At 40.3% G+C, this 12,054-nt stretch overlaps 1 protein-coding gene across 1 annotated transcript; it reads right to left on the minus strand.

Moving 5' to 3' along the window:
• Positions 1-1,554: 1,554 nt before the first annotated feature.
• lox (lysyl oxidase) lies at positions 1,555-10,906 on the minus strand. Its single transcript, XM_083784073.1, has 7 exons — positions 10,359-10,906; positions 6,243-6,354; positions 5,524-5,655; positions 3,612-3,768; positions 3,313-3,408; positions 2,253-2,368; positions 1,555-1,702 (listed from the first exon to the last, which is right to left on the minus strand). Exons 1-7 carry the CDS (start codon positions 10,903-10,905, stop codon positions 1,696-1,698), a joined length of 1,167 nt encoding a protein of 388 aa, XP_083640199.1. The 5' UTR covers position 10,906; the 3' UTR covers positions 1,555-1,695.
• Between the last annotated feature and the right edge of the window lie 1,148 nt (positions 10,907-12,054).

Consider the following 12,054-nt stretch of genomic DNA (forward strand, 5'->3'; position numbering starts at 1 on the left):
GACAAAATCATATCCAACATTAACAAAATATTCATTTTTTTTGTATTAAATCTCAAATGACTATAATGTTGCCAACAATAGGTTCCTTGATATGAAAAGGGTTGAACCACTGCAGACTGCCATCTTTGCATACCCAGCCATAGCATAAATGGATCTAACATCTAACTTCCTTATTCACTTATAGTTATCTCTATATTTACAATTTACTAACCAATCATATGACATAACAATAATAATACATTACACACATTCACATTCAAGCAAACTTTATTGATACCTGACAGCCAAGCCAATATACATGCTCTGCAGATATTATACTTTACAAGTACAGGCCTTCATGAAAATACATCTTGCACTATATACAGATTTCTCCTTATAGACTGACGTCCACATTCCAACCCTGATTTATGCTTCTGCAACAAAATGTTGTGCAAAATATGTCACTCAACAAAAATTAAATAAGGTAGGCCTATATATTTCAGTTGAAAATACATAATTATTTGTCGCTGGTCGCCAAAGCATAATTCAGACTTAAATCCATCTGTTACCCTGTTTTCTTGAGAAATGACAGCTACAAGTTGCGGCCATTTTGTGTCCTCCTAGGTAGGTGATTGATTTAGGTTCGCACTGGCACAATTAGAAAACAACCCTTATAATGACACAATTACAGTAAACAAAATATTGTGTTTAAGCACCATTACTGAAATGCAACCAATGCAAAATATTTTAAATCTGAAAACTGTTAATGTTTATCTTCATGAAATTCACCAAATCTGGAAATGGCCTTTCTCTACACTTGAATACATTACATAGACATTAAAACAGTATATGTCTGACAATACACAAAGGCTTCTTGATTGAATACTTTATCTCTTTCTCCATTTTCTCATCTCCCCTCTAACTCCCCCTTTTACTGTAGGCCTATCTTTGTTTATTACTGTCACTCAATGTGTGTGTGTGTGTGTGTGTGTGTGTGTGTGTGTGTGTGTGTGTGTGTGTGTGTGTGTGTGTGTGTGTGTGTGTGTGCGTGCGTGCGTGCGCGCAAGCGACGTGTGTCTCTCTCTCTCTCTCTCTCTCTTTTTTATTATTAATTTATTTTCCTTCCCCCCCTATATATATATATATATATATATATATCCTGGTGTCTGTATTTTAGCCAGTAGACCTACTGTATAGGAGAAAATCTTAAAAAATTCCCAAATGTTCAAAAGTGTGTGGGGGGAATAGCCGATCTACAAGCTTGCAAGGCGTCACATCTCGATGGCGCTTGAACTTGTAGATTGGCAATTTTCACTATTCGTATAGTACAACAAAGTATATAGGGTTTAAGTGGTTAAAAAGAATGAATGTACGGAAATAAATCAGGCATTTTTACAAAACTACTGTAGAAGTGACACATCAGCATTTTGGCTGCATTTCCTGATGACACTCAAGATGGACATTTGAAAGTCACATACAGTGTAAAATCAAGGTCCTTGCAGACTGGACACGTTTATCGGAAAAACATTGGACAAATTCAGGTAAAAAACAAACAAACAAACGTGTGCAGGGACCTTAACTCAAGAGTCACACTCAGAGTTAAATTAACACTCAAGATTTTACAGTGCATGCAGTGCTTGTGTAAAAACAGCCTTTGAGTGTCAACATGTTTAGCATAATTTCTCCTCTGCTCCACTGCGTCGGTTTAGTTCAGGCTCAGTAGCTGTGAGAAAACAGAAAAACAGTTAAATCAGCAATGGACAGAATAATAATAATAATTTGTTTAGTACATTTCATGACATGGGCTCACATTAGGCTATCATAATTTCCTCAAATTGCTGATCTACAAGCTCTTTTGGTATTTAAAGGGGGGGGGGGAGAACAGACCAATTATAGAGCCCTGGGGGACTCCGGTTAAAGTTAAGTTGTTAATTATGGATGTTTTTGCTGATTTTACTTGTCTTCATTGTACAGAACTTTGGTCAAAATGTGTTGTTAAATATGCTTTGTAAAGAAATCGACTTGACTTCAGGTCACCCTAAGGTCTTAAACCCCTCTGTTCCAAAGGTAACATTCAGTAGCTACTAGCTATAGCTACTAGCTACCCATTGCTCTGGAGCTGTGTGTAATATGTGTGTGCTGTTGAATTCAGTATCGGTGCCATGCCATGTGTAGTGGTATTGTTGACTGGGGGGGTCGAGTCATCCCTTTGTTGTCTACAGCAGAAAGGAAACAGAAATGTAATAGAGATACAGAGGAGAAGCAAGTCTTACCTGGTGATACTGCAGCCAGAGACATGTGCTGCTGTGCCAGTGTACTGTACATCGCAACGTACTACGTTGTTGTTATAGTTGGACTCTGGAACCTGCTGATTTGGGTTTACCGTCAACTGATAAGACAAACACATCGTTTTTATATTAAAATCTATTGCCTACCACTGGCAATATGAGAATACAAACATAATTAGCTTGTCCACAAATTACATCATTCCTTAGTCAAAGGGCATGGTAATAGGTCCTATACTGAGCATGTCATAACAGGCGGACAATCAACAAAAATAGGCAAATATTTGCCAAAAATAGCAGATCTAAATTCTCACAATGCGTCGCGAATGTAGATTTTAAGCAAAGAGATTTGGTATGCACTATGCAGACAAAAAAGGACGGGGACTGCTATAAGAACAGCAGTACAGTATATATTTATACTGTACTGTATACAGTCATTTAATCCTGCTTTGCTGTCCTTATGTAGCATTATGCAGAAGCGGGAATTAAACCGGGGCTCCCACTCGCCAGACCAACGCGCAACCTACCGTGCCAATAGGGCTGAGCCCGATTGGCAGGGCTGTTGCGGGCTGGGTCTTGGCTGGGGGCTACATGTACAAAGTGCAAATAAGACAATATTTGTAAAGGACTTTAAAGTGTTTCAATAATTGGCCAGCCAAAAGGGTTATCGGCATATAAATGACATTGTACTAATTAAATTATATCTGTTCTTACGGCTACTGTTTTCACTCAATATAAATACTGACAAATAAATAAGTCAGTGTGTCCAAAAACGTAGTTACTGCACTTTGGCTTTTAGGGGTTAGGGTATGTTAATAGGTCCTATTCTGGGCATGTCATAACAGGCAAACAATCAGCAAAAATTGACAAATAACAGATATAAAATCTCACAATGCCTCACAGTGTGCCACATTGTGAGATTGTAGATTGGCTATTTTCAGCAAAGCAAAAAAGGATAGGAGTACTGGTGACCCAGTATACTGTAGACCCCTGGGGGACAGCAGTCAAAAGGTACATAGGATTTACATGGTTCAGTATACTGTATGACCTTGAGTATGTATTTTCCTGGTGAGACATCTGTGATATCAATCCACTGGCAGTCAATGTCAGCATTGTAGGTATCATAGCAACCAGGACTCAGACCCTGGACAGAAACAATCATCATCATCATCATCATCATCATCATCATCATCATCATCATCACATCAGATCAGATCAGATCAGATCAGATCAGATCAGATCAGATCAGATCTGTGTCTGTGTATAGGGAATCCCCTCTGGCAAAGAGAGATATTAGGCTTCTGGCAGGATTTTCATAGGTTACTGTACATAGTGTATTATCCAAACCTGTGTGTGAGAGGTGCAGGCGTAGCGGCGGTAGTATCCAGGGTCGCAAGACGTGTCCTCCAAGCAGAAGCTAGCTTTGTGTCCCTCAGCAACCCGACTCTGGGTGCTTGCATCCAACAGCTCATACAGACTGAATTGATCCATACTGTGGAAGTGACTGACGTACAAGCACAGCATAATGTAATTGTCATTTAGGGCTGTCCTCAACTAAACAAATTCAGGTTCAGGTTCAGGTTCAGGTTTATTTGTCATTTGTATAGATACAGAGTATACATACAATTAAATTTATTTTGCTCAGAGCACTCTCAGTCTTACATACACAGGACATAAACAAATCTATAGTGCAAGAAAAGACAAAAACAGGAAAAGAAAGGTGCAAGTGAAGTGAAGTGCAATACAGTTCAAGGTCAGCTGTTCAGCAGCCTGACTGCCTGGGGGTAAAAACTGTTACTGAGACGGGTGGTACGAGATTTGATGCTCTGGTAGCGTTTTTTGGAGGGGAGTAGTTTGAACAGGGTATTTGCGGGGTGGCTGGTGTCTTCCATGATGTTATGGGCTTTTTTCATACAGCGAGTGGTGTAGATGTTATGGAGACTGGGTAATTCTGTAGTGCCGATGATTTTAGCTGCTGTTTTAATGGTCCTCAGCAACCTCTTGCAATCCTGAGCGGTCGTGTTACCGTACCACACTGTGATACAGCCAGTTAAGACACTTTCAATTATACAGCGCCTTATACTGCGCCTTCTTGAGGATGTACTCGTTGTTGAGTGACCATGTGAATGTGTCTGTGATATGTATGCCCAGGAATTTAAAGTTATCAACTATGTCGACAGATGACCCTTTGATGGAAATGGGGGTGTGGATACCTTTGGACTTCCTAAAGTCTACAATGATTTCTTTGGTCTTATTGGTGTTAAGTGAGAGGTTGTTGTTATCGCACCATAGAGTTAGATCCTCTATCTCCCTCCTATAGGCCCTCTCATCACCGTCGGTTATTAGTCCGATCACTGTGGTATCATCCGCAAATTTAATTATGATGTTATTCTCGTATCTGGCGACACAATCAAACGTAAACAAGCTGTACAGCAGAGGACTGAGGCAGCAGCCTTGGGGCGCACCGGTTCTGGTGAGAATTAAAAAATGTATTAGTCAATTAAAAGTGAGGGGCGCTCTTATCATTGTACAACACATACTTTATGACTTAAATTCTCCATTAATTGTCAATGGGAATTTAATCTTTGTGTAGGACGAAAATAGCCGATTTGCTTGCTCTTATCATTGCACATCATAATGACGTAACATGTCAATTTGTCATTTCACATATGATGTAAATTCTCCATTCATTGTCAATGGCATTTAATGTTTGTGTTGTTGTGTTGTTGATTTCACAATGCCTACTGGCTACTGGCCTGCAGATTGATAGAATTAAAGGGTTATACATGAGTTTACACTATAGGGGCTCCATCTTGTGCCACCCTTATCCCTTATCCTTAAACTTATTTGCCATTTCTTACTATTTTGAAAACCATTTTAAAATAGTTCAACTGGCCGATCTACATCGAGACGTTGTGAGCTTGTAGATCGGCTATTTGACCTATTTTAAAAGGTTTTTTTAAATAGTAAAAATGGAAAATAAGTTTAGCGATAAGGGTTAAGGGGTGGTGCAAGATATAGCCCCTCATGTGCAGATAATTTAAGCAAGAAATATTTCGGCATAGGAAAAAAGCATAATAAATCACTAATGGTCTAACAAAGTCTTACCTTATTCTGATTAATAGATGATCAGAGGCATTATACATGACCATTTGTGTAGTTTGACTAGTCTACTGCCGTATTACTGCACAATAATATAATGTCATGTAAAAGTATTTCCATTGTTTGTCTCAAAATGATTAAAGTCTCTGTGACTTACTGATGGCAGCTGTGCCATTCCCAAGCATAGCGAGGTCTACTGGGGAGGAAGTCGGCTGTTCCCTGATTCTTCACTCTCTGAGGAAACCTCAAGAGGACCCTGGTATCATAGTCTTGAGCATAACTTGCTGAACTGTATAGGAGAGGAGAGGAGAGGAGAGGAGAGGAGAGGAGAGGAGAGGAGAGGAGAGGAGAGGAGAGGAGAGGAGAGGAGAGGAGAGGAGAGGAGAGGAGAGGAGAGGAGAGGAGAGGAGAGGAGAGGAGAGGAGAGGAGAGGAGAGGAGAGGAGAGGAGATTAGGAATGGATTGCAGAAGAGTTATTGGTCAAGTTATTGGACAAGGAATAGTTACATCGGGTCGTGCATATTGATAATTATCATGAATCTCATTGTACAATTTTGCTTCCTGCATGGATTAAATTAAAATTGCAAAGTACTCAGTCAACAATGCAAATGGTGCAGTTATGAATCATGTGGTCACAGTAGCTTTGTGTTCAATAATAAAATACAATATATTCCCATACAATTAACATGAAATTGCAATGTATAGTGCAGAAAAAAACGAGGATGTGTAAGCCTGTGGGTGGAGTTAGGATATAGCAAAGCTGTGGCAGGATTTTTGTTTTGTGATGTATATATGAGCGCTCTTCTAATAGTATATTATACATTAGTATTGTACTACTGTATTCTTTAGTAGTGTATACAGAGTAGTGTACTGTACCTGGCCAGGCAGTTCTCCTCTGAAGCGCAGCGCAGGTTGTACATGGGGAGTCTCTGGATGTATGTAGAGATCTGGACGTAGTAGGGGTCAGGGTACAGGTCAGGGAGACCTCCTACACTCAGGAGAAGGACACATATATCCTTCAGCCAACATGACAGTTGAGAGAGAACAAACTAAAGGATCCCATCCAACATTAAATGACACTTAAAGATCCACCAGCGGCACTCAGAGGCTGACCAAGCCAGACCAAAGTGGTCTGAGCTGACTGTCATTGGTTCAGGTTCAGGTTCAGGTTCAGGTTTATTTGTCATTTGTATAGATACAGAGTATACATACAATGAAATTTATTTTGCTCAGAGCACTCTCAGTCTTACATACACAGGACATAAACAAACATCTATAGTGCAAGAAAAGACAAAAACAGGAAAAGAAAAGTGCAAGTGAAGTGAAGTGCAATACAGTTCAAGGTCAGCTGTTCAGCAGCCTGACTGCCTGGGGGTAAAAACTGTTACTGAGACGGGTGGTACGAGATTTGATGCTCTGGTAGCGTTTTTTGGAGGGGAGTAGTTTGAACAGGGTATTTGCGGGGTGGCTGGTGTCTTCCATGATGTTATGGGCTTTTTTCATACAGCGAGTGGTGTAGATGTTATGGAGATTGGGTAATTCTGTAGTGCAGATGATTTTAGCTGCTGTTTTAATGGTCCTCTGCAACCTCTTGCAATCCTGAGCGGTCGTGTTACCGTACCACACTGTGATACAGCCAGTTAAGACACTTTCAATTATACAGCGATAAAAGTTCACTAGTCCTTTTGTACTTAAGCCAAATTTTTTAAGGCGCCTCAGAAAGTACAGTCGCTGCTGCGCCTTCTTGAGGATGTACTCGTTGTTGAGTGACCATGTGAATGTGTCTGTGATATGTATGCCCAGGAATTTAAAGTTATCAACTATATCGACAGATGACCCTTTGATGGAAATGGGGGTGTGGATGCCTTTGGACTTCCTAAAGTCTACAATGATTTCTTTGGTCTTATTGGTGTTAAGTGAGAGGTTGTTGTTATCGCACCATAGAGTTGCCATCCTCATTCTCTTTAGTGGGGCTAGAATAAATAAAATAATAATAATAATTAAGGAGGTTAGTGTGGAATCAGTGGGTTCCTCAAGCTATTTTGTGGTTCCACATGGGAAAGCCCATTAACTTTTCACATAGAGATTTCCTAAATTATTTATATGAATTATTGCTAAGCCAGGGTGACCCGCTGGCCAAGTGGTCCAGGCGCATGCCACATATAGGCTCTGGCCTGACAATGTGTTGCATGTTCGAGTCCCGTTCATGACGACATTTGCTGCATGTCTCTCCCCCTCTCTCCCTCCCACTTTCCTGTCTGTCTTCACTGATGACTATCAATAAAACAAATCTTTAAAGATAACATTATTGTTAAGCCTGGAACCAAGCCGTCCAGGCTCCTGGTAAATTATGATCATAAAATATTTGATTCTGTGTCAAAAAAATAGTTTAATATTTAATTATATTATATAGGTCTACTATATTTAATAAATATCCTATTTTGCGGTTTTCAATTTTATTTTGACACAGATTCAAATGTTTTATGGTCATGATAAACGTTTCATGAAATCTGTCCATTAGATGCATGCATGTGGACATTTTGGCTTTTCTCTTCGCAGATGAGTAAGGCTGGGATTGAGGCTAACATTTTAGCCTATCCCATTCTGACCGGGCACCCATTTTGGTGTTGGCATCATGTTATGCTTTAGCTATTGAAAAATAGCAGATCTACAAGCTCATATCGCGCCACCGAGTGGCGCGATACGAGCTTGTAGGTCTGCTATTTTTGAAAAATCGAAGAGCGACTGACATTTCTAGAATCTGATCTCAGGTCAGAATGGGTTAATCAGACCAGTGTGTGTCCAGTGGAAACCTCGTATGAATCTGATCTCAGGTCAGAATGGGCTAATTGTGGATTTGTGGTGCTATAGGAGACATGGCATCACTACTGGCAGCAGATAGGCTACAATTCATCCACTGGGGGGCATGGATGCACTCATGGTAATCCAACCATTAGACTTATTATCTGTCTTGTGTAAGTGGACATTTTGGTCTGTGGGTGGCACTAGACCAAAGTCAGTCGATTTCATCCCTTGCAGAACACAAAGGTGCACACACAGTACATTTCATGTGTGACCGGTGTCAAAATAGGTTCCTTTTTTATTTTTCTGTTATTCTTTATTTGTTTTGCATATATATAATATTGTATATCCGTTCAGTGACTTATGATGATCCTTCCTTATTAATATACCTACCACTGTCGATTGGATATATGATCCTGTATGTGAGCAGAGACTTCCGGTTCCGCCGGACTAATGATGAACTGAAACTACTGAAGCTAAAAAATAACTCAAATAATTAAGGGTTGTATGTCTTATAATAACGATAAAGAATATTCTATTGCCAAAGTACTGCGTGACAGATTCGGCCTTGGTCACACATGCATGGCAACCCAGCCAAGTTTTCGAGATATCTTGTTTGGGAGACACAACCTTTGCAGGTTGCTGATCTGATCTGGATTATAGGGGATGAGGAAACTGGCTTGTATTACCGTTACCGGACAGGCGGACGCAGTATAGCTCTGGACTGGATCAGAGCTCTGAGTAGCTCATATCATTTAGAAACAGGCTTTCCACAGGTAGGCCTATACTGTCTAAAGCCTGCATGGTATTGCAAGGTTAGGGTTCTGTCATTGTCATCCATCTATATCTGTCGTAATGTATTAAGGAACTGTCAATCTGATATGACAGAATGGGTGCAAGGGGACTTATCCTTGGCCTTACTACACATATGGACATGGCTATACAAATACAGGAAATAATATAGGCAAGGCATCAACAAAGCTTGTAAAAAAATGTGGAATAACATTGTTATGATTGTGAAATATGATTTAATTGTAATACTTGCGTCAGTCTGGCAACTCCACAGTAAGCCATTTTTGTTGGGCAAAGTATTTACAATGTTGCAAATTACATGATTATTGCTGATGGGGAGATATGGGGAAATAGAGAACCTTATGCAACAGGTGTTGTAAAAGTGCAACACCCAGTGGCGTGCACAGACATTTAGAGGGGCAGGTGCTCAAGTGAAAAAAGGGCACTTTGTGCAGCGCGTGGAACCGGCCAGTTGTCTTAATAGTGTGAGATTTATAGATTTTGGGGCATAAATAATATATTAGAAGCTTTTTTTATGTCACTATGGTCCACATACTGTACACTGTACTTTTTTGCCCTTTTTTTTCAAAAGGGCACATTGCTGTCCAGAGGGCAAGGGCAGGTGGTGCTCTAGCACCCCCTAGTGTCTATCTGTGCACGCCACTAAATGTCTATACTGTCTGCCCCTTTTATTCTATTCAGTATAAGCAAGTTGTGATTAGTTTAAAAAGTGTTTGAGATTGGGGACAACATTGATTGCTGCCCCCATGCTAAATTCAAAAAAATATTAATAAAGTAAAAAATAAAAATGAATGTGTTTTTCCAAACACTATGGAGCAAGCAGGACAACATGAGTGAGTAGCATTTTTGACTAAATGGAATTTAATCTAATCCATATGCATGTAGATATATGGCACAATCATAATCCACCTAAATTACAAAATCTAAAGTTAGGTAAATTGTGATATGCATATCATCTTGACTGTATAACGGAAAATCTTTACCAAAAACTATTTTGAAGAATGAATTAAGTAGCCTAATGTGACTGAATTTCTGACAAAGACGTGTCAAAGTATATAGTACAAACTTGCCAGTGCCTCAAATATATGAGTCACTAACACAGCACGGTGTTAAAGAACAATGCCACGACAATCTACCACAACAAGCCTTGACTATAGGCTACATGAAAAGATTACAGTAGAGTAGCCTAGGTTAACAAAAACATATAATCTTTCGAATCTTATACAGATTTTGAAATCGTGTGACTCAGCAAGCATGAAAGCACAGTGGTCTACGCTCATTTTATCACATGGGGAAAAAAAGAGAAAAACATAAACCACGGGACGGGTAGTAAGCTACATTTACACGTTATAATGCGAGAATGGAATTCCCCCCTACCAGCTTGGTGATAGCTGGTGCCTTGACCAGGTCTGGCTCTTGCAGCGGGCCTCGGTCTGTGGTAGGAGTTGTAGTAGTTGTAATAAGGATAATAGTTCGACGCTTTATAGGGGTTGTATGGATCATCTCCGACCATCATGTCCTCCCGCCTAACAGCTGCAGGGTTGTCCTCCTCAGCGCGGGGAGCTGCTGGTCGGTTTGGGCGCTGCTGACGCGCGGCGCGTAATTGCGCACCGCCGCTGCTAGCTGGGAGCCTCGGGGAGCCTCGAGAAGAAGAAGGGGCCGCCAAGGTGTCGTTATTGTTGCTTACGACGACGACGGGATTCCGTTGATGGGCCGGGTCGCTATGTCTCCGGTTTGACGGCTGGTACTGAGAACCACCGCGGCTCCGAATGCTGAAGACCTGGCCGTTATGTTGCCATGTTAAGCCCTGCCTCAGCGCACCTGTCCGGGAGCCGTCCTGACAGCGACCCTTATCTAAGAAACTACAAAGAAAGCATAGCTGTGTGATGGACAACAACATTGCGTCGAATGACAGCCCCTTCATTCCTAAAGATGAGATTAAAAATAAATTAAACTATAAGGTATAGGAAAAATATTCTATCCACTTGCACAGTTGCTGCTCACATATAGGCCTACTTTTCACAACTAAGGGTTCTATATATTGAAGAGGTCACATCTAACTTGCTGATGGAAAGTGGAGAGGAGGCAGAGGAGGAGTTCCAGTTTTAAACGGATTCCAAGTTACACAAACCACTGTGGGAAGATGATCTACTGTGAGATTAGATTTAATTTAGTGTCATCAATGCATTGTGAAACTTTTAATTTGACCGTCATTCCCATTTTATTGAACTGCCATTTGTTTTATAGTCATGCTGAATATTATCGTTTATCAGAACAACACACAACCTTTTCTTTAATAGCCATGTTAATTCGGCATTTTCATGTAATTTATAGACAGTTTTATAATGGAATAAAATAGAATGGCATGAAAAAAAATAACTTGTTTTCTTTAAGCCTTGTCCTATTGTTTTCTTTCACTTTAGCTCACTATACAGTATAGCTGCTCCTTTCTCCACACCAGGAGGTGTAATTTGTGACATTCTTTTGGTCACTCAGCTGTTGTTGTGACCTAGCTATCTCTTTTGCAGTAGTATAAGGTCTCTCATTTTAAACTCAGATGGATTTGTATGGTATAGTCCACAGTAGCCTATCCATGGTGTACTATTACACACTGTGTAGGCTATAGGTATAGCTATACTGCACTATAATGCAAGGATGTACTTATACAAGATGCATCATAGACTTGTTTCTGCCCCCTCTGTTAAATTATAATTTATAATATTTATTATTATCATTATTATTATTATTATTATCAATATTATTTGTTTTTGACAGTGGATGCTCAGTGCAATCATTGTTCAATTGTAGTCAAGGTCAAAGTTGTCAGTAGTGCTTAGATCAGTGGCGTGCACAGACATTTAGAGGGGCAGGTGCTCAAGTGAAAAAAGGGCACCTTGTGCAGCGCATTTTGGGGCGGGAACCCATTTTGGTGCTTTAGCTATTGAAAAATAGCAGATCTACAAGCTCATAGCGCGCCACCGAGTGGCGCGCTACGAGCTTGTAGGTCTGCTATTTTTCTTTAATCGAAGAACCACTGACATAGAAACATAGCTTTAGATTGTGGGGGGCCTAA

Source organism: Protomyctophum parallelum (genome assembly GCF_964188405.1).
Source record: "Protomyctophum parallelum genome assembly, chromosome: 15".
Classification (NCBI taxonomy): Eukaryota; Metazoa; Chordata; class Actinopteri; order Myctophiformes; family Myctophidae; genus Protomyctophum; species Protomyctophum parallelum.